At 47.3% G+C, this 21862-nt stretch overlaps 1 protein-coding gene across 1 annotated transcript in view; it reads left to right on the top strand.

Moving 5' to 3' along the window:
• CTNNBL1 (catenin beta like 1) overlaps positions 1 to 21862 on the top strand; it is a 155000-nt gene that overhangs the window by 24300 nt on the left and 108838 nt on the right. Inside the window, exons 2-3 of the mRNA XM_084777227.1 lie at positions 14096 to 14284; positions 18988 to 19094. Coding sequence (XP_084633353.1) covers positions 14096 to 14284; positions 18988 to 19094 — 296 coding nt within the window. The remainder of the gene's footprint in view (positions 1 to 14095; positions 14285 to 18987; positions 19095 to 21862) is intronic.

Raw genomic sequence — 21862 nt, 5'->3', positions numbered from 1 at the left:
TTTTGACCTTTTTTATTGAAGACTTTACTTTTCATCTTTAAAGTTGGCATACGGTGTACTAGGTTTCATTATGGTAATAGACTTCCTACATGTATGTCACTATACTCTGTTCTTAAGCCCCTCCCCTTCCTGGTGGCTCTCTCCTGCTTATCGCTTTCCTTCCTTCAGACAGTTCCTCTTGCTTTCATGTCACAAGTATTGTATTACTCTCCCATTGTTTTCTTCTTCCTCTCTTCTCACAGCACTTTACTCTCTCTCTCTCTCTCTCTTTCTCTTTCTCTTTCTCTCTCTCTCTTAAATCTAGACTGCATATGAGAGAAAGTGGGATGTCTTTCTCTGTCTGACTAATTTTGTTTAACATAATGATCTCCCATTGAATGCATTGTAGCAAAGCACGGAATTTCATTTTTCTTTATGGCTGAATAAAGCGCCCTTGTGCATATGCGTAACCTTTTCTTTATGCATTGTGTGTTGATAGACGTTTAGATTGCTCCCATTTCCTGGCTGTTGAGAACAGAGCAGCAGGAAGTGTGGGTGTGCACAGGCTCTGGGGTTGGATACAGGGGCTTTGGGGTGAATGCCCAGGAGCAGTATAGCTGGGTCATATGGCAGTTCTAGCTTTAGTTTTTTGGGTGGCATTTCCACACCAATCTCCATAATAACTGAATCAGTTTACATTTCTACTCGCAATGAATAAGGGTTCTTTTTTTCCTACATTGTTGCTACTTGTATTATGTGATAGCCATGCCATTCTTACTGGGGTGGGAGGGGGTCTCAAAGCAGTTTTGTTTCCATTGTTCCTGGTGACTAAGGACGTCAGACTTTTTCAAGTATTTTGTTGTTGGCCATTTGTAGTTTTTTTTTTTTTAGAACTGGCTCTTTAGTTCATTAGCCTATTCATTGATTGGCTCTTTTTTTTTTTTTGGTATATAATTTTTATAGTTCATTCTATAGTAATCCCTTGTACAGTGTATAGTTAGCACACGTTTCTTCCGTACCTTAAGCTATCTCTCACTATGGTGTTCGTTTCCTTTTCTGTGTAGAAGCGTTGTAATTTCATGTCATCTCTGTCTTAGTTCTATTCCAAAGATTCTGCAAGCCATGTTTATTTTCATTTGATGGTAGGGCTTGTGTGTATGTGTGTGTTGTATGTGCATTTGTGTGTGCGTGTGTGCTGAAGTGTGTATAGAGACTGGAGCCAAGATCAGATGCCTTTCTCTTATTTTCTGAGATAGGGTCTGCCATGGAACCTGGAGCTCAGTGATTCAGTTTTGACTGGCTGTCCAGTAAGGTCCAGGAATCCATCGTACTCTGCCCCCCACCTCAGCACTGGGATTACTGGTGCACATGGACTTTTTTACACGGGTGCTAGGGATCTGAACTCAGGTCCCCATGCTTGTGTGGCAGGCACTTTATAGACTGAGCCATTTCTCTAATTCTGTCTCAAGGAATTCTTCAATTTTTTTCTTTCTTCATTTGTCTTTCAAGAGCGTGGTTTTTAGACTACAAATACTTGTGTTCTTTTCTTTTATTCTTTTTTCCAAGACAGGGTTTCTTTGTGTAGCCCTGGCTGTCCTGGAATTCACTGTGTAGAGCAGGCTGGCCTCAAACTCACAGAGATCCACCTGCCACTGCCTCACCACCGCCAGCTGTGTTCCTTTTATAGTTAATGTTTTTATTGATTTTTGGTTTTATTCTATTATGGTCTAATAGAATATAGAAGATTATCTCTACTCTTTAGTGTTTGTTAGGATTGTTTGAAGCCTGCAATGCAGTTGTGTAAGGGAACATTCCACGTGCTGCTCAGAAGTCAGAGAATCCACTTCTGCTGGGTATAATAGTCTGTGCGTGCATTTGATTTGCACCTTCAGTGTAGTTTAATTCTGATGTTTCTTTGTTGCCTTTTAGTTTTGGGGAGTTATCTGAAGACGAGAATGGGGCTGGTGAGGTAACTCGGCGGCGGGTGAAGGCGCTTTGGGGCCAGTATTGAGGAAGGGCAGAACTGACTCCCATACGTTATCCTTTGACCTCCACACGTGCACACACTCCTGCAAATGATAAATAAAAAGATGATAAAGATGAGAGTGGGATAGTGAAGTTACCCACTATTGTGTCTGGATCAATATGGCCTTTTATGCTCATTCGTATTTGTTTGATAAATTGGGAGCCTCAGTGTTTGGAGCATGTATGTTTATAATTGTTACGGATTTTTTATTTTTATTTTTTAAAGATAGGTTGTTAAGCACTCCAGGCTGGACCCGAACACACCACGTAGCTGACGGTATCCTTGAACTTCTCTGACTCTGGCTTGCTTCCACCTTCTAAGTGCTGGGTGACATGTGTGCCAACGCTCGTGGTTTATGAGGCCGTGTAGATTTAGGTGAACACTCTGCCGACCTAAGCTGTATCCCTTGTACCAGTTGTTACAGATTCTTGAGTAATTGCTCCCTTTCCTAATGTGAGCAGCATTAAAAATAAAACCTCCTCTGTCCAGTTTTAAGTCTGTCAGCAGAGTAGCTAGGTCAGCGTGTCTGCAGCCCTCACCCTCTTGGTAGATTGGTCTCCATCCACTGCCTCTCAGCTGGTGGTGTCTTTACCAGTTTACTGTGTTTCGTGGACCTAGTTTTTAACACACTCAGCCAGTCTGAGGCTCTTTGTTTGTGTTTTGAGGCCTTCATATTTAAGATTGCTGTTGAGAAATGTCTGTAACTCCTGGGATTCTTTCGCTCTTCTTGTTGGTGTTGGGTCACTGTTTGCTCTTTTCTTTCTTCCCACTGGCATGAGGAGGTTGGCGGTTTGCTCTTGTCTGTGTCTCGGACTGTCTTTGTGGTTAGTGTGCTGTTGGTACTATTTTCAGTGCTGACTTGGTTGTTGTGAGCTGCCTTCATTGTGGCTCTCTTGAAATGTCCTAATTTTACTGTAAATTCTGAAAGACGTTTGCTAGGTGTATCATCTTTTTTTGGGGGCTGCTTACTTCCAGGACCTGGAATGTGTTACCTCATACTTGCCTGGCTTTGGGAGTCGCTGATGAGAGATCTGAAGCATTTCTGATGTGTTTTCCTTTGAGGGCAAGTTGACCACTTTAATGTTTCTCTATGTTATATTTTTGTTATCTTGCTTATGATATGTTATGGAGAGTTTTTCTCTGGCTCTGTTTTGAGGTTCTAAATTCTTCTTTTTTTTTTTTTTTTAATGTCTATTTCTTTCTCTAGATTTTGGAAATTTTCATTTTATTAAATAGGTTTTCTGTGTCTTTAGTCTTTGATCTTAGCTCCATTTTTAGTTCCTTGCCTTGGTCCTGGTTTGATCTCTTGTCATAGTTCAAAGCTTTTGGATGTTGTGGACATGGCTGCTTTTCTCTGTACCTTGTTGGGCTCTGAATGTAGTCTTTCCCTGACCTTGCCTGTGCGTCAGAGCTTCCTCTGCCTGCTCAAGTCTGTTTTTGTTGTCTTCCACTGTGTTGTTTTAATTTGGTTCATTAGAGGTTTCTATTTTCAACATTTCTTTTTTTTTCCTACCCCAAAATTTCAATTTCCTTGCTGAATTTTTCCTTCCGTGTTGCTGTGTTTTTATCCACATTACTTATTTCCTCATCTGTTTTGCTGACTTTTTCCTGTATGTTTCCGACTTTCCTCATCAAGACCTGGATTGAATTTGTTTTTGGTTGTATCCTCTTAGGTCATTTTGTTAGTAAATTCAACCTTTTGAAATCATCAGCACTGTACCTATTTTAGGGCCTTTGAATTTAGTAATTGAAGAGTTAGCATTGAAGGTGTGTGTGTGTGTGTGTGTGTGTGTGTGTGTGTGTGTGTGTATGTGTGTGTTTCTCTGGGGTGCTGGTGGCATTTGTATTGGTTGGATCTCTCTTCTGGTTTTATTTGGGCAGCCTTATTGATCAGCGTACATTTGAGGGCTTAGTCCTGAGCCCCACACAGTAGGGAGGAAACAGATTGTTACAGTAGCAGCAGCATCAAACCATGCAAGATATGGAAATACACATAACGTGAAGCGGAGTCTACCAGTGTGCCACCAGTGACCGTAAATTTTAAAAAGGAGAAAATGGGCCGTGTCGTGAAGTTTAAAGTTCCTCGGGTGGATGTGGAAGTACATGGGATGAAGCAGGCAGGGAAGGGAGAATCCACGGCTGAGTAAATGAAAAGAGGAAAGAGAGGGGCGAGGAAGAGCGTTTTGAACGGGAAAGAGTGAGAAGTTAGAAAAGGGGTTGGGGTGCGGGCTCGGGGCTTAGGAGCACTGGCTGCTCTCGCAGAGGACCTGGCTTTGCCTCCCAGCGCCCTGGTGGTGCCTTAGAGCATCTGTAGCCCTAGTTCCAGGGGGAGCTAATGCCCTGATCTGTCTCCCTTGGGCACATAGAGCAGCTATGTACCCACAGCCACTCACTCACACATTTGAACATTAAAAGAGTTGGGCATGGAGATTAAAAATAATTTAAAAAAGAAAGAAAGAAAGAAAAATCTCAATAATGAGGAAATTTGAAAATCAAATTGATAAATGTAAAAAAATGGAATAGAAAATAAAACACATGAGTGTTTTTTTTTTGTTTGTTTGCTTGTTTCAAAGAAAAACAACAAATCCCAGTGTGGTGGTTTGAATGAAAACAGCCCTCACTGACTCATATGTCTAAATACTTTATTCCCGGTGGTGGAACTGCCTGGGAAGGATCTGGAGGTGTGGCCTTGTTAAAGGAAGTGTGTCCCTGGGGTCGTGCCATTCCCAATGTGTCACTCGCTGCCTGCTTGTGGATTAAGATAAGAACTCCCAGCTGTTTCTGCTGCTGTGCCTTTGGACTCCCACTCTCTAAAACCATAAGCCCAATTAAACCACCTTCTTTTATAAGTTGCCTTGGCCGTGCTGTCTTATCACAGCAGTAAAAGACACTAAGACACCCTGTAAGATAAGTTAATAGTTCTATTACATGTATTGGAGAAAGGGAGGGTAGGAGGAAGGTTTTTGGTGTGGAGAAAGGGAAAGAAAAATGACTGCTCAATAACCAAAGAGGTAGAAACAAAGATGAAAGTGTGAAGGGAGGAATAAGAAGCATTTTAAAATATAAAGTAAAAAAGTACCACAGAAACAGTAGCACACATGGGAGCCAGGAAAGAAGGTAACCAGGTGTTGGCAGTGTCTTCCTGGAGCCTCAGTGCACAGGTTCTGCTGGTAGCGCCGTGGGCAAGGGTGTATTAGACTTTTGGGTGCTTGTCTTCCTGGCGGTGGCTTATGCTGGTGTTGAACCAATGCTGGACAAGTGACCAACGTCCCCCAGAACTGTCTTAACTCAGACCATTTCCCTTCTCTGGGTACCAGGGCTGCTGCTGACTACACTTCTCTCACACCTCCTGGGGTCGCCAGTGTTCTTGTGTGTGTGTGTGTCGGGGCCGGGGGTGGGGTTGTCTCCCAAGGCACTGAGCATATGGGAAGCAGCCATGGCCCTGAGATCTGCACAAGCAGAGGTAGTCTTCATGGTTTCAAGGCCTCCACCATGGTCATCACCTTGCTGCTGGAATGCAGCTCTGTGTAGCCTACTGGAGTGTGAGTCTTCAGGCTCCAGGGCAGTTCCTGGCAGCTCTGTGGTCCACTGCTGAGCTGTGTCTCGGGGGTCTTAGCTGGTGAGGCCTGTTGCTGGCAGCCAAGGGCGAGTTACCCTTCCCTGTGTACGTCACCGCCCAGGCCACATGTCCTGTAGCCTGCACTTTGGGCTTGTCAGCGTCTGGGCCTCCTGCTCTCCACAGACTCCCAAGGCTGTCTCTCATGGAGGAGGGCTGTGGTAAATTAACTGCAGGCTCTCAGACACGTGGTTGTTCCTCTGCTCTCCAGCTTCCAAGGTAGGACAGCTTCAAACAATAGGTTCTCTTTCAAGATGGTGTCATGTCCCTGCCCACCGAGTCAGTCACACAGAGACAAAATGGAATTCCTCTCTTCACTGGCGACCTGACTGCTAGAGACCACTGTCTAACTAACCCAGAACCTGGTTCTAAGGCGTGTGAGTTTGCTGTGCTTTTCTGAGAGGTAGTGGGTCAGCGAGTGTCTCCTCAGCAGAGCCCCAGGTTTACCATAAAGTCCTCGACTGCCCCTCCCACGCCAGAAGCTGCTGTCCAGAGCTGTGTTGGGGTCAGTTTCTCTTTAGTGTGTCACCTACCCTCTCCACACTTTGCAGGTATCCAGCAGCGTCCTTTGCACATTTCTGAAGCGCGTCCTCTTTTCCTCTCTTTGGAGTAGATTCTATTTTTTCTTTCTGCTGACCCTTCTCTTTTATCAGGTCACAGGAAGGGGACTTCTAGTCCGCCATCTTGCCTTTGGTTTTGATGCTTCAGTGTTTCCCCTCACTGTGGACATTAGATTGCCCAGTAGTTACTGTGGCCTCTGCGCTTTTATTGACTGTTTGATTGGGAATAGCTGGGGGTTCTATTTTATATTTTCGGGTAACTTTCCTGTAGGGTTTGAGGAGTTCTTGGTACCTGTCCTTTTCTTTCCAAAGTACAGGTAGACGTCTGCGTTGGTGGTGCAGCCTTCCAGTGGATAGCCACTATTCTCTAACTTTTTCAAGTTTTAACTCTCGTGAATTTGTAAAGGTAAATTATATATACACTTAGCTCTTTCTTCAAAGTGTGGCCTGCTGGCTTCTCTTGCTGGTTCAGCATTCAGTTTACACAGACTCAGGAAAATGGTCTGTTTAGGCGTCCCTACAGCCCTTCGGTGGGTGGGATTTTCTGTGTCTGATTGCTTTGATCTCTAATTATGAATTTTGGCCAATGGTAGTTGCAGTGGAAGAGACTATGAGCCTTTTCAGTTGTGCCTTAAGCAAATTTGCAAGGGAGCCCTGATGTTAACTTTGGCAGGTTTCATGCCTGCAAATATTGATTGAGCCAGAAGTCCTCACTGTAAAATGTCAGCAGCGAATGTGTAGTCGGCGCAGGCAGGGGAACTCATTACTGCAGCTCGTCTGCAGCTTCTGGGTCAGGCCACTTACTACCATCTGGTAAGAAGGAATGTTTGAAAACTACCTTCTATTCTGACAAAAGGTAATCAGGAGAGGTTAACAGCCGATGATTTCCGAACAGTTCAGATTGGTTAGACCAATCCATCCCCAAGCTCGGGCTGCGACATTCCAAATGTCTAATTATCTCACAGGGTATTAGAACATTTTAAAATGATGAAATCCCAAAGTCATGGTGGGAGGAATTTAATTATGTGTATGCTCCCCTTTCTCCTCTGTGCTGCACACCCCCGCTTTCCTATTGGAAGCAGTTATCCCGAGGAAGAAAAAGCTGCGGGAAAGAAGAGGCAGATAGGATGGCTGCCTTCAAATAATGCTTAATTTTACAGCCCCATATGCGAGAGTCAGGCTAGACTTGTCCTTCAAGGGCAAGGACTGGGGACCAGGGAAGGAGGCTGGCTGTCAGTCAGCAGGAAAGATCCAAAGATGGGGAGGGACCCTTAGGAAGGACGATGTGGGCCACAGAGGTGCTGGGAAAGTCCCAGCCCACATCTGCCCAGGCCAGAGACGATTTCAAAGAGGTTCAGACTTCAAGTAGATCACAGTTGGGCCACATAGAGGATGCCTGAGCCCAAACTGATTAGAGTCTCTGGGAAGGACTGTGGCAAGGTGAGGCCAGCCATTTCCTGTAGAGTGGGCACAGAGTCAGCTCTTCATTACCAGTGCTCAAAACAAATCAACCGGGGGGGGGGGGGGAGGGAGGGGGGGACGACACAGACCATCAGAGAGAGAGAGAGTCATTTGCTTGCTCTTATTGTGTCCTTCCCCTGTCATTGGCTGACAAAAAGTGCAAATACGAGAAGGTTGCCTGCTACATAGTTTGGTGTTAGAAGCAACTTTTTTTCCCCTTTTGCTATTATTTCCCCAGTGATCCCAGGGATTGAACTCTACCCCCAAGCCACACCTCCCACCCAGGAACCCACATTTTAAAGCCCACTAATGTTCAAAGCCTCTTCTACGTCAGCCTTGCTGATGCTGAGTCAAATGTCACAAGGACAGGGAACTCTGTGGGCCACACCATGCCCTGTGCTGTAGAAACATCACCTTTATGAGCAGGTAAATATTCAGAAGTGTCTATGAGACGGGGTTATTAACCTCCGTTTATAGTTACGTTACCCTCCAGAACTGTTAAGTAGAGGGGGGCAGGGTTTGAGTTTAGAAAAACCTTGCTCCAAACCCATTCTCCGTTGAGGGTAGCATTGTTAAAACAGGGCTGGGTCATTGGCCCCGGCCCTCGGAAGCCATTTGTTGATGGCTGCTAGCTACAGCTCTCTCTACCACGGGGGCCAGTGGGAGCTTTGCCAGCTGACCAGCGATGTCCTCAACATTCTCTTCTCTCATTTCCAGTTAATGTTGGGTGAGAGTGGGACCGGGAATTAGCTCTGCACTCTTGCTCACTATGGACAGGTTTCATAAGCCCGCTGGGCTGGAATTCCTACTGAGACACTTCTGCCTTCCACTTCCAGCATCTGAGTTCTTCCTGTCCTCTAACCCTTGAGCAGGAGCATGTCACACAGTAGGCCCTCACCTGAGGTCATCTGAGCTCCCTGTGGCTAGGTGAAGAATCCTGGTTTATTTCCAGGTCACCGAAGGCCTCTGTTGCTGTTCCTAGCTCCCATATGGAATTGGGTGAGGTTTCCCCGTGCCCCCATCCACCGTGAAAGCGTCTTTCATGACTTACCTCAGAGCTAGGTGACTCGGAATGCTGCACTGTCTTCAGATACATGCACATAACATGTGCGCTGTTGTATCCCAGGGCTCATGTGCTGCGTATTAATAATTGCAGTGTATGTTTTCATAATTTATCATAATGATGCCATTATTGCTTACTATAGAAGTTCTCTCCCCACCCCCACCCCCTAAGTCTAATTGAGGTCGAGACAGACCATAAACGTGATAATACAGATTGCACGTTCAGGGGAAATGGAGTGGGTTTCATAGTGGAGTTTTAATTTAGGCTTCGTTCTGGTGATGTAGCCTCTTCCTATGGTACATTACTTTGAGTCCAATATAACTGTGTGTTCCCACAGCCCCTCATTATAGCTGCGGCTTCTCACTGCTTTTTAATTAAAAAAAAAATAGAGAGAGGGGGAAATGAAACCTAAAGCTTAGGTTGGATATTGTCTGGGTACACAGGGAGTATTGCAGGCAGTTTGCTTACTTAATTTTTTTAACTCTTTCATAGCTTTCATAGTGATGTCTAGATTTCCATTTCCAGGGGTTGGGGTGGAAAAGATGGAGAAGTGTGCACTAGAATGCTTACACACACACACACACACACACACACACACACACACGCACACGCACACACACACACACACACACGTGTGCCGTAAGGTTACTGAAAGGTTCAGGCATATGTGTCACCTTGAGGCCTCCTGTAAGCTTTAAGAGTTGAGTCCCTTCTGTGTCTTCGAAAGGCCATGGCCCATGTGGTTTGATGGTGGCAAGCGCCCAAAGAGCCTTCTCTGTGGTTGCAGGAGCAGGCCTGGGCACACAGAGAAGGCCGGAGAAGCACTTCAAGGCTGATAGGCTGGAGCAGTACAAGTTAAGAGTTAATCATTCCCTCTAGTCGTGTGGGCTGCAGGACCAGAGAGATGGCTTTATCAACAACACTTGCTCCTGTCACTCCTTCATCCTGAGGGATGCCACGTACCTCTCAGGGACCAGAGCAGATTAATCTCCAGAGGTGACTGCTAAGAATGGCTTAACCCGCTTGAGATTGGCTGTGTGTGACCCAGGAGAGTGTACGTGGCCTTGAGCCGCTGACCTCCAGCAGGCCTCTGGGCTACTCTCTCCCTTTGGAGCAATAGTCCTTTGACTCGCTGCAGTGAGATCACTCTGACAGCTCTGAGCTTCTTCCCATGCACGGTTGTGTTTGTGGGTGATTAGTTGCTGTCCCGGTGGGGGGGGGTGGGCTTATTGGAGAAATGTAGTCAAGAAGTCTAACTGAAGGTGAGGGTAGCGTTCGCTTCCTGACTGAGGGGTTTCCAGAATTGTAAGAGCCCCTACTGCATTCATTGTCTCTGGAAGTCGGTTCTGCTAAGGCTTTTATGGGGAGCAGTATGACGGCAGCTCTACACATGACATGGGGCTGGTCTGTATGTAAAGGTGAGATATGTGCCAAGATCTTAGTATTTAAAAAAAAAAAAGTAAACTAGCATTTATAAATATTAACTTCACAATAAATTCTTATTTTAGGGTATATTGTACTAAATGAAGTACCTACTAAAATTAATTTTGCTTTTAAAAATGTGGCTATTAACAATACTCGTGCCAATGGCTTACACTGTATTAGATTGTCCCCAGTCTGGAACTGTGAGATGCTAGCAAGGTAGCATCCGTCTTGGACTCACTCGTCTGCCCTGACCTAGCACAGTGCCTCAGACCACTCAGCTCTCAGCGATTACTTGTTAAAGAGCCATCCCAGCTCAGAAGTCAGCACTGGCGTCTCAGAAATGTGTGGAACATCTAGTGAGAATGTTGTCACTTGAAAAGAGACAATTGAAGGTCGAGAAGAGGAGTAAAGAGCAACGTTCCTGCCTCTGAGTGGAAACGTTGAAATAAAACATCCCAGGGCCTCCACCGAGGGCCTCTGTTGTCCGACAGCTTCCCCACCCACAGGAGAAGGGGTGGCAGTGGCTGTGCTGGTAAAGGTCCTGGGAACAGACTCTGCTGTGCCAGGCCAGTCCCAAGAGGAACTGAGGCTGTATGTGTCGTGTTGAGAGAGACCTGGCAGGAAGGTTCTGGAACCTGATTCACACTGGCCCTGCCTCTCCCCATGACCCAGTTTAGGCAGCAGCCAACTGGAAGCCTGGGACTGCTGCTGGGCCACCTGATCTCACGCCTTTTGCCAAGTTTGTTGTTGTTGTTGTTAATGACTTAAGGAGTGCCACTTTAATTTAACCAAGATCTTACGTGGCTTCTATCTGTGGGCACACTTAAATCCCTCAGAACGGTGTCACCAAGAGTTGCATAACCAAGGTGGATGGGCACCCCCTCCAGTGTGCCACTTTAGGAGGGATCAGCTTGTCTCTGCAAGTGTTTACTGAGAGATTGCTGGCACCCCAGGCATTCTGTTCCCTGCTTATACAACAGAACTCTTAACCGCTCTGGTCCCCAGGGATGTGGTGGATTAAAGTTCTGCCCAAGGAAAGTGCCATTTCAGTGGGTTATTGGAGGCGAGGAGGGAACTCCTCCCCTGACCTTTAAAGAAGTGGGGCTCCAGGGCAACAGGACCGCTGTTGTTTCTAGTCTGCCCTTCTTGATGGCACTTAGCTTCCTCCTATTAATTGTGGCCCTGCCACCTTTTCTCTCCGTCTTGCTGTGTCCTCTGTGTGGAGAACTCTGGAGCTCATGCCTTGACTTGGCTGCTGCAGCAGGCTCACAGTAATCACAGTCGCAGCAGGCCTTGTTTTATGAGCCTGAAAGAGTCGTGTTCCCAGGAGGCTGGAGTTCCTTACCTGCTGGGGAGCTACAGACTTGTGTTTGCAGCCTGGCTTCTCAGGATGAAACTACCTCCCTTCCACTTCCCACATGAGCGCATCTACCGCTTTCTCTTGAGGTCTAGCTGCTGGCCTGTGCCTCCCCTCCCCCACTCCAACGGTAGAACAGTAATGACAAAACTAGGTTTTTATATTTACGGAAATTGGGTGTGTCCCAGGGAGACTCAGAAGAGAGTGAAAAATAGCAGGTGGCACCTACAAACTGAATTGTCTAATTTGAGTTTTCTAAGCGCCATCGTCTGCTCAGCCTCACCGAGGCACCTGGAATGTGCACCCCTCAGGACTCACGTGGACAGAGAATGACTTTGCACCCCTGGCGTGGTGCAATTCAGTTGCTGTCACAAGGCAAGATGTGTGATTCGCGTGATGGAAGCTTGTCTGTTATTACCTGACGCCTTAGCACGGTGTCAGCGAGCGCTGTGTTTTCTTGTGTGGTAGTAACAACCCACACTGCACTATCAGGCTATCACTAGGTGCAGTTGTCACTGGAGAAGGAAAAATTCATGGAGTCCACCTCATGTGTCTTGTCGGGGGAGACAGAACCACATGGCTGGCCTCATAGTGGTCACTGCCTTTGTTTGGTCCTGATGTAGTTTAGAGCGCTTTCCCTCTAAAAGGTCACACGGAAAGGGTTGTGATCCTCAATTGCGTTGAGGGAGCTAAGGCTGAGGGAAGCAGATCAAATGCCCAGAGTTGAGCCAGTGGCAAGCTGAGCAGAGTGGAGCCACTTGGTGTCTGCCATGGTGTTTTTCTCACTTGGGAAGTGCATTTCAGTGGTGCCCTGCTTTATTCTAATGTCGCAGGACACAGTGTGAAGGCTTCTGTGCCCTGTGTTGGCAGAGAAACAGTGAAGCCCCAGGGGTCCCCTAGGAACCAGGAAAAGTACCAGTTCCCTGACCTAAAGCCTTGCCACCTTTTGTAGCACTTCACTTCTGCAAGTTTTTATTGTTTAAGCATCTTTGGGGCTAGAAAGAAAGGAGACTTCGGTGCGTCGCATGTACTGCCCTTGGAGAGGACCAAGTTCAGTCCCCAGTGCCCACATCAGCAGCTCCCCACCTCCTCCCTCCACATCTGCCTTCCAACCCTATGGGCACTTGCATGCCCGTGCACACACGTACATTCCAACACAACATAACTTACAACTATGTGTTTTGTATTCGGGGGAGGGGTGTGTGCGTGGAGGCCAGAGGAGGGGTCACTGGACCTGGAGTGTGGCTGGCAGGCAGCCAGCACCGTGAGCCTCGTGTCTCTGCTGGGGTTCCAAGTGCTTGAGCAGCGATGCACAGCTGTTCTCACATGTGTGCTGCGACCTGAACTCAGAGCTTCAGCTCTGAGTCAGCCTTACAGCTTTTATTTTATTTTATTTTTAGTTGACAATTCTGTGTTTATGGGGCACAATGTATTTTGATATATGTTTGCAATATAGAATTATTAAACCAGGTGAATTAACAGATCTATCATTGAGTGCTTTTTGTGGTGAAAATTTAAACTGGATTTTCCAGTTTTTAAGGATACAGGGTGTGTGTGTGTGTGTGTGTGTGTGTGTGTGTGTGTGTGTGTGTACACGTACACACACATATATACATATATATCATTCTGCTCCCTAGATGACTAAAGTTACTTCTTCCAGCTGTCCCTAACCGTCCTCTTAGTCACCATTTCTGAGTTCTTTTCTATAAGTGAGATCATGTGGCATCTGAGTCAGCATAAATGTCTCCTGGGTTGACCAGTTTTGGTATGTGCACAGAGTCACATTGCTGGTGACAGCTTGTCTTCTACCTGAGTGTGACTCTGCTCTGCAGGTGGGCACCTTGTTCCTGTCTTGTAGCTTTTGTGAATAGTGTGACACTGAGTGTCTCGGTGTGGGGAACCTCTGGCATCTGGCTTCACTTCCTTTAGAGACCGCCAGGTCATATATGGTGGCCATTCTATTTCCAGTTTTCTGAGGGGCTGACACACTGCTTTCTGTAATGGCCGTGTTAACTCACATGCCCGCCCACCAGCAGGGCCCTCACTGGGTCTCTTCTTCTCCACACCTCCTCAGCTGTCCTCACAGACTAATAACACTGAGACTTCTCCTTCTCCTTCACCTCTTAGCCATTGCAATGGCTATGTGCTCTCTTGATGAGTGGCCTACCCTTGCCTGGCCTCTGCCTGTCTCTTCTCCTTTGTGGTTGAATCTGAGGTCCAGCAGACTTGGAAGTTATCTGTACCATTCTCTTTCTGAACTGAGGAACTGTGAGGAAGACACTGGTCTAAGATGTGTGCTGAGGAGTGAGGTTGGGGACTTGCAGGGAAAGTGAGTCTAAGTCAGGACCGCCATGTCAGGGGTTTTTCCCCTCACGATTTCTGTATACATGTGGAATCTTGTGAAGTGGTGCAACCTCATTAGAAAAGTCCATTGGTCATGGTTAAGGGTCTGAAACTTCCTAGAGCGAGCCTCACTGTTGTGTGGGAAAGGTGATAAGCCTAGGCACTTGGTTATCAGGGGACCCTTGGATGTTTTTAGAATGCTTGATGTCTGTGCCCGTCTCTTTCCCAGCCTTATACCATCCTGTGTTTCTTTTCTTTTTCTCAGCCCAACAGGGGCACAAAACGACCCCGGGATGATGAGGAAGAGGAACTGAAGACACGTCGCAAGCAAACTGGTCCTCGAGAACGTGGCCGCTATCGTGAAGAGGAGGCCACAGCAGCTGAAGAAACAGACGATGACAAAAAAAGGCTGCTGCAGATTATTGACAGAGATGGCGAGGAGGAAGAGGAGGAGGTAGTGAGCCAGAGCTGGGCGGGAGCCAGGAGAGTGGCCCTGACACATCATCTGTGGCATAACTGGGGACGGAATGTCACCCTGAGCCTCCCGGCCTCGTCTGTAGAATGTGGTTAAGAACACCTGCTTCAAAGCACTAGGGCAAAGGTTGGGTGGGATTGTTGCGTCTGTAAAGGGATTTATACAGTCTAAGGAACATCACGGGGACAAAGAGGAAAGGTGGCTAGCGTTGACAGGAGGAAGCTAGACAGCTCCCTGACCAGCCACTCTGATGACATGTCGAATACACATCCCCCCTGCCCTTTTTTTTTTTTTTTTTTGAGACAAGGTTTCTCTGTGTTAGCTTTGGCTGTCCTGGACTCACTCTGTAGACCAGGCTGGCCTTGATCTCAGAGATCCACCTGCTTCTGCCTCCTGAGTGTTGGAATTAAAGGCATGTGCCACCACCTGCCACCCATCATTTTTAAATATGGTCTGTAGTTTAAAAGAAGTGCCAAGTCCTCTCAGTCACACAGGGTAGTAGGCCTTTTGAGAATGAAGGTCCACATGCTGTTAGATCACGTACCTGGGTCTTGCCTGTAGTCCTAGGACTCAGAGGCTGAAGGAAGAGGACCACTGGAGCCCGAGAGTTCAAGACCAGCCCCAGCAATATAGCAAGATCTTTCTCAGAAAAAGAAAAACACCACTCAGACCTGCAGCGGTTGAAGGAAGACAGTGCCTTCAAGCTGCTGTCCTCAGTCTTGCCCTGCATCGTGTTGACTACTCTCTCCTTATGCCTCCTGTGCTTGGGTCCTTCCCAGTTAGGTCTAGGTTAGGTGTCTCCTCCTCTGAGATGTCCATCTCTCTGAGATGGCCCTGGGGCCACTTTCAACTCCACTTGGCTCTGCACATGGTTTTCATAGCCTGAATCGAAGTTTGAAATCCTTCCTTCCCTTACATTGGCTGCCCCCCTGCTCCCCTCGGCCTCCCATGAAAACAACCTGGCTCTGTTTCGTTCACAGCTGTGTTTCTGGCCCTCAGAGCAGCACCTAGCTCTTCCTAGGCCCTAATAAATATTTATTGAATGAGTAAATGAATGGAGCAGAGCAGCACAGAAGCCAAACATCAGTGATTAAAACAGAAGGACCTTACCTTGTGTCTTTCTAAATCCTTAAGTGTTACCTTATATGCTGTTTCACTCTGGCATTTTGTTCAATATGAATTATGGAAATGGATTCTTAAGAGCCAGCTGTTTTCTAGTTCCCTCAAAGACACGACGCTAAGTTTGGCTTTTAAAAATGAGGCAGGAGCGTGAATCTGAGAAGAAGAAAAAAAACTCGATTCATATTCCAAACAGGTCTTTTCTGTCTTCCGACAGTAGCTTCCTCTTCTCTGAGGTCTGGACCAGTGCTGTCTTGGGTTCTGTCCCTAAAATACATATATCGACATTTGGGGAGTCTACGAGAGAGAGCCGCGAGTTCTGAACTGCCTCGCAGAGCAGCCACCTCGCAGGGTTCACACAGCGTGTGCAGCTTTCGCTCCCTCTCCCCCTTTGCTTCCGTCTGTTCCCTGTAGCACTAGTTAATTGGAAGGTAGAAGCCCCGTGTAGATGGTTTTGGGAGACAGGGACAGTGGCTGTCACGGGTAAGTAGTTTCTAGCCTGGGAGACAGAAATGTAATGGGAGGAAGGCCTTTCTGTTAAGGGGCAGGGACAAAGAGATCACTTTGTAAAAATGACACACAGAAGGCTAAAAGTCCAGGAGTTATTTTCTCACCGCTACCAAAGTCTCGTTTGATGGAAAACAAGTGGCGCTTGCCCCCGTGGTCACGTGGGCTTGTAAAATATTATTGTCCTTTTTTTTGCTACATCACCAGCATTCATCTTTCTGAAATCTCCTGCTGCCTTCTGACGTTGAGCTATTGGAGATAGCACTGAGGCCGATGACTAAGACTGATAATTTGGTTCCCTGGTGTTGGAGAGGAATTAGAGGAGGGAAGGCCAGACCCTGGAGAGGTGGGGATGCTGGAAACTCTTCTAGAACTGCACAACTGCACTCACACGAACGTGGTTCCCCCAGGGTGGTCAAGATGTTAGTGAGGGAAAGAAAAGCAGCGCCTGTGAGGGAGGCTGGAAAGCGAGTTAGCCGTGCCCTGGAAACCAGGCTTCTGTTGTTTAAACCCTCTTGGTATGCAAGGTATGTTGTGCCTCTTGCTATTAAGAGCAGCATCATTATTCATTACTGGAGTTCACCAAACAGTTTTATGTACACAGTTTGTTCAGGTCATTCTGTGACCTTGAAAGATCCAGCAAACATTTTCATCCCAGTCCCCCGTCTCTCTGTTCAGATCTTTACTGGGTGCCTGCTGTGAGCCAGGTCCTAAAGAAGCAGCAGTGAACAGGCAGGCACAGGTATCTGCAGGCCGTTATGTTGGCCCTGGTCTTTTGATTTTTTTTTTCAGTTTTTAAATTTTTAATATTTTATTTGTCCAGGTGGTTTGTCTATAGTACAGGTACATGTATGGTACCCCCTGAGGCCAGAAGAGGGCATCGGATGCCTGGAAATGGAGTTACAGACAGTTGTGAGCTGCCATGTGGATGCTGGGAATCGAACCTGGGTCCTTTGCTGCCATAGTTCTCCAGCCACAGCGACTGGCCTGATTTAAAGTTGGAGCAGTTAGCAGGGCCAGGTCCTTCTAGGCTTTCCTTCTGTAGGCCATGTGAAGGCCATTTGGGATTTGGCTCTAGACACCAAGTGGATGCATTAGGAGAGATAAGCGAGGAGGTGAGCTAGGCTTGCTGAGGCCTTCAGGGACTTACTAGTAAAGTTATGTTGCTGTGCGGTTAGTCTGGAGGGAATCTAAGCTCCGAGCCCTAGCAAGTCAGACATGACTTCAGTGTTCACCGTGTTAGGGAAGCTCTCTTGCACTGTAGACGTAGGGAGGGGCGAGGCCCCGTGGAGTGCTTCCAGATCCTGCGGCTGATAAAATCTAAGGAATGCATCATGCTCAGAATGAATGTATAGGTTTCTCCCACTTAAAACCCAATATAGGAAGAACATTGAGATTTCATAATAAAATAATAGCCAGCATTTTTGAGTCCTTACAGAATTATAGGATGATTCAGTGCTTTCCAGAAGGATCTATTTCAAGTTCTCCTAAAAGCAGTTTCTTTATTGCTTTTAGGTGTGAGTTATGGTCATTACCACAGAGGAGAGAAGCTGGGAGTTGGAAAAGTGTTAGAGAGGCAGGGTGTGTTGCTGCACATTAATTTAAACTGGAACGTGAACTGAAATTTCTGTAGAGGTTATTTGGTGGGAAGGGGGAGGAAGAAATGATTCAGAGCTTTAAAATAATTATTTTTATTCGTGTGTGCGTTTGCCCGTGTGTGTGCACAGGTGTTGGTGGAGGCCAGTAGACGTGTGTGTGCACAGGTGTTGGTGGAGGCCAGTAGATGTGTGTGTGCACAGGTGTTGGTGGAGGCCAGTAGATGTGTGTGTGCACAGGTGTTGGTGGAGGCCAGTAGATGTGTGTGTGCACAGGTGTTGGTGGAGGCCAGTAGATGTGTGTGTGTGCACAGGTGTTGGTGGAGGCCAGTAGAGGGCATCAGAGTCCCTGAAACTAAAATTACAGATGGTTGTGAGCCACCTGCTGTGGGTGCTGGGAACTGAACTCAGAATCTCTGAAGAACTCTGAGCCCTTTCTCCAGCCCCTCAACCTCTAATACTCAATTCGTTTATTTTTCTAGGCATCTCTGAAGTATATGAAATAACAGTGGTATCGGTTTTCTAATGCCTCTTCTGGGCAAGGTTTACCAAAAATGCTTTATTCCTTGTATTTAATAGTTATTCATTTATTTTTAGTCAGAGTCTCCCTAGGTAGCTGTGGCTGGCCTGGAATTCATAATGTAGGCCAAGCTGGACCTTAGACTTGTAGCAATCCCAACCAACCTCCCTCTTCCTCCCCCCCCCTTTCTTTCCTTCCCTTTCTCTCCCTCCCTCCCCCCCTCCCCCCCTCCCCCCCTCCCTCCTCATGTCCATGTAGCCAAGGCACGTTCAAACTCATGGTCCTGTTGCCTCAGTACCACATCTGGCTCAAGGTTAACTAATCCTGGATGCTGCACTAGTGTTCCAGAGTACCCATCTGACTTTTCTTTCCATAGTTAATAAGAACTGAGCACAGAAACGTGTGACAGTGTGAAGCAGTGTGTATAACACCCAGCTGCCATTCATCCCTTACAAGTGCCCCCCCTCCCCCACCTCCCCTTCCCCCTCCCAGTACCGCCGCCCCTCCCCCTCCTAGCAGACAGTAGCGCAGCTTCAGCCTGGAGACTGGTTTGTGACCTCAGGTGTGAGGAAGAGACTAGGGGCCTCTGACACTGACTTGGGTTTGATCTTGAGCAAATTCTTCTTAGTTTCTGACCCTTTCTTGCCTATGCATCAAAGGAGAAGGGCGAGATAAACATTGACTAAAAGCACCCAGCGTTGCTGCCTACTCTGCACCCACAGTGTGCCTGAGAAGCCTCTGCTGTGCAGGTCCTTACTGCCTGAGTCAGAGCTTCCTGGTGGAGAGGGCGGGCATTGGATGCGACACCTAGGATGATGCCCCTCACTGTCATTCTAGATGGGCAGGAAAAGTGTGTGCTATGTGATGAGCCCAGGGAGGTCCATGGCAGAGCGACTGTGAACGGGAGGTTCCCGCGCACTGAAACTGTTCCCCTGTTCCAGGAGGAGCCGCTGGATGAAAGCTCAGTGAAGAAGATGATCCTCACATTTGAAAAGCGATCGTACAAAAACCAGGAGCTGCGGATCAAGTTTCCAGACAATCCGGAGAAGTAAGGCTCCACTTTGCTGGCCCCCTCTCCTCCACGGTGCCCTGATTTCTAATTTGAATTTGTTGTTTGTTTTGTTGGCTTTTTGTGACTTGATCAGGAATCCCAGTGTGGCTTGCATGTTTGGAACGTCCCTGGAAGGACATACGGGCCTTGGAGTCAGTGATGGTGAGGGCTGTGGTTTATCACAGCAGGAGTCCACAGAGATGTTGGCTAGGAGATGTGCATCCTCAGAGTCTAGAGAAGTCTGTCCAGGCCTCCTATCCTCCTCCACTGAGAGAGAGCAGAAAAGGCTTCTTCCACAGTGACCTGCCCTGGTGTGTTTGTGTCCCGGGAGGCTGATCTGAGAAGGACTGGTCAGGTCCTCATTCTGAGACAGCTAGAACCGCAGTCCCAGACTTCCAGAAAGCAAGCAGCTGTTGGGTGCTCGGGGCTGGTCTAGCACCCTTAGCACTCAGGAAATGGCTCGGAAGCCCACTCCCCAGCCACCAGCTCTGGGTCAGCTTTGTGAGCAGCCTTCCTAAAGAGCAGCCCTATGTTGTTAACTCTTTCCTGCACCGTTCCTTCGGTGCCCCAAGACACCACCACCCATGGTTGCCAGAGTGAATGTCCCAAGCTTAGGGGACACACAAACGTGAATGGAACCATCACACATGACCCTAAGTGCTGTGTCTTTCTTACCCTCGGGTGTTTCTTTTGTGTTGCTGGGAAGGTTAAGTGAGAGCAGCGGCAAGCTCCAGTCTCTGCTCCTGCACCCAGCAGATGCTCCTGATACGTGTTTTACTGTGAGCTGCCATAGTGTGGGATCTGGGATCTTTCTCGATCTTGAATCCCAATTAAAAAGGATTAAAGATTTGTATAGATTTTAGAGTTCTAAATCTCTGTTTTCTTCCCTGTCTTTCTCCCTTCCCAGATAAATGGTTTAATGAATTTTAATAGGCCCAAAGCCCTGAGGCAATTAAGAATTGGATGGTTGGATCCTTGCACTCAGGTTTGTAGGTTACTAGGGAGACTGACTATCAGTGTGAGGTAGAAGGGAGTACACAGGTAAAGATGTAAGTAGAGTGCTGTGGGAGCATAGGGGAGGAAGGAGCAAATGCTTTGTTAAGGCACTCACAAGAAAGGTAGTGTTTGTGCTGGGCCTCATGTCAGATGGGCGGCTAGCATAGAGGGAAAAAAAGCAGGGCTAACGAGATGGCTCAGAGGGTAAAGTGCTTGCCACCCGAGTGTGCGCACTTGGAACTCCCAAACCCTGGGGAGGCGGGAACAGGAGAATCCTTTGAAGCTCAAACAAGCTAGAGAGTGATGACAGCACTGGGGTTCTGTTTTGATCTCTGCATGTGCACCATGGCATGTGTTCCTGCACACAGACACACACTAACACACATATAGTCACATATAGACAGACGCATGGATGCACGCACGCACGCACTTGAGAAGGTGAGAAACAGGAGAAGTAGAGCGAAAACACAAAATCCAGGATGCTGGGGTGGGCAGAGAGTCTTCAGAGCAAGCCTGGGAGGCAGTGGGACACACTTTGGGAGGCAGTGGGACACACTTTGGGAGGCAGTGGGACACACTTTCTGTGCATGAAGAGGTGGCAGGGAGAACACAGCCCTCTGTGACAGCAGCTAGGTCACAGCCCAGCCCTCTGGCATTGTGCTTCCACCATACAGAAGCAGTTCACACTGCGTGTGTGGAATAACACAGGTACGGCTCACACTGATGCTAGTGTACAAAGAAGTTTCCGTGCATACTCAGGGTAAGCACTGGAAGTCCCTCCACTGTGCTGACCCTACCGCCACCCCAGTACCTCCAGCTGAAGATGCCTTTAGGCTGCTCTCTGTACCCTGGTTTATACTATACAAAGATTTAGCCTACACAAATTTGGGTTTATATACAGAAAATGTTTTCCCATTGGTGCCTGTGTATCTGCTTTTTATTTCTGGCTGGTGCACAGTATTTCATGGTTAGGAAAGTCCGTGATGTATTTAGTTTTGTTTTTTTGTTTTTTGTTTTTGATTGGTTAGGCTATTAAAATTTTTTAAAAAATCATTTCATGTATATGAGTGTTTTACCTGTGTGTATGTCTGTGTACCACTTGTGTGCCTGGTACTCCTGGATCTCAGAAGAGGGTGTTGAATCCCCTTGGGACTGGTGTTATAGGTGATTGTAGGTGCTGGGAATTGAACCTTGGTCCTCTGGAAGGGCAGCCAGTGTTCTCAACTGCTGAGCCCTCTCTAGCAGTGTAGATTAATTTGAACATTGGCTTTGATAAACAGTACTGGGTAGACCTCCTTCTGTATATGCCTTTGTGCAGGCATATTCCTGTAAGATAGATACCTAAACACTGAATGCCCAGACCGAAGGGCATGCAGTTGGAATCTCTGAACGCCACTCCAGGTTACCCGCTCTGTCTTTTTATTCTCCCTCTGGTTGCGTTTCCTTCCCACGTTCTTTCAGTAGACATGACCACTCTTTAATACCTTTGCTATTTGCCTTCTTGTTTCTCTATGTTGGGCTCCTGCTGTTGAGGGTTAATTGTGTTTCGTCTGTTGCTCCTGGCATTGGTGTGGTCCCCGCCGGGGTCCAGGTGCTCGGTAAACACGAGAACTCCTGTGCCATCTTTGTCATCTTTATTCTATCTCCATGGCATGGAAGCCAAGGACCCCCCAGAGGGAAACTGTGCTGCGGGTTGACAACACTGAAAATGTGAGATCCGATTTATGCTTGGAATGACAGCATCTCCTTTGTGCATTTGGTGCCCATCA

The sequence above is a fragment of the Acomys minous genome (assembly GCF_964271855.1).
Source record: "Acomys minous genome assembly, chromosome: 3".
NCBI classification, from domain to species: domain Eukaryota; kingdom Metazoa; phylum Chordata; class Mammalia; order Rodentia; family Muridae; genus Acomys; species Acomys minous.
The sequence above is the reverse complement of the archived record's forward strand: the minus strand, read 5'-3'. Positions and strand labels throughout refer to the sequence as shown.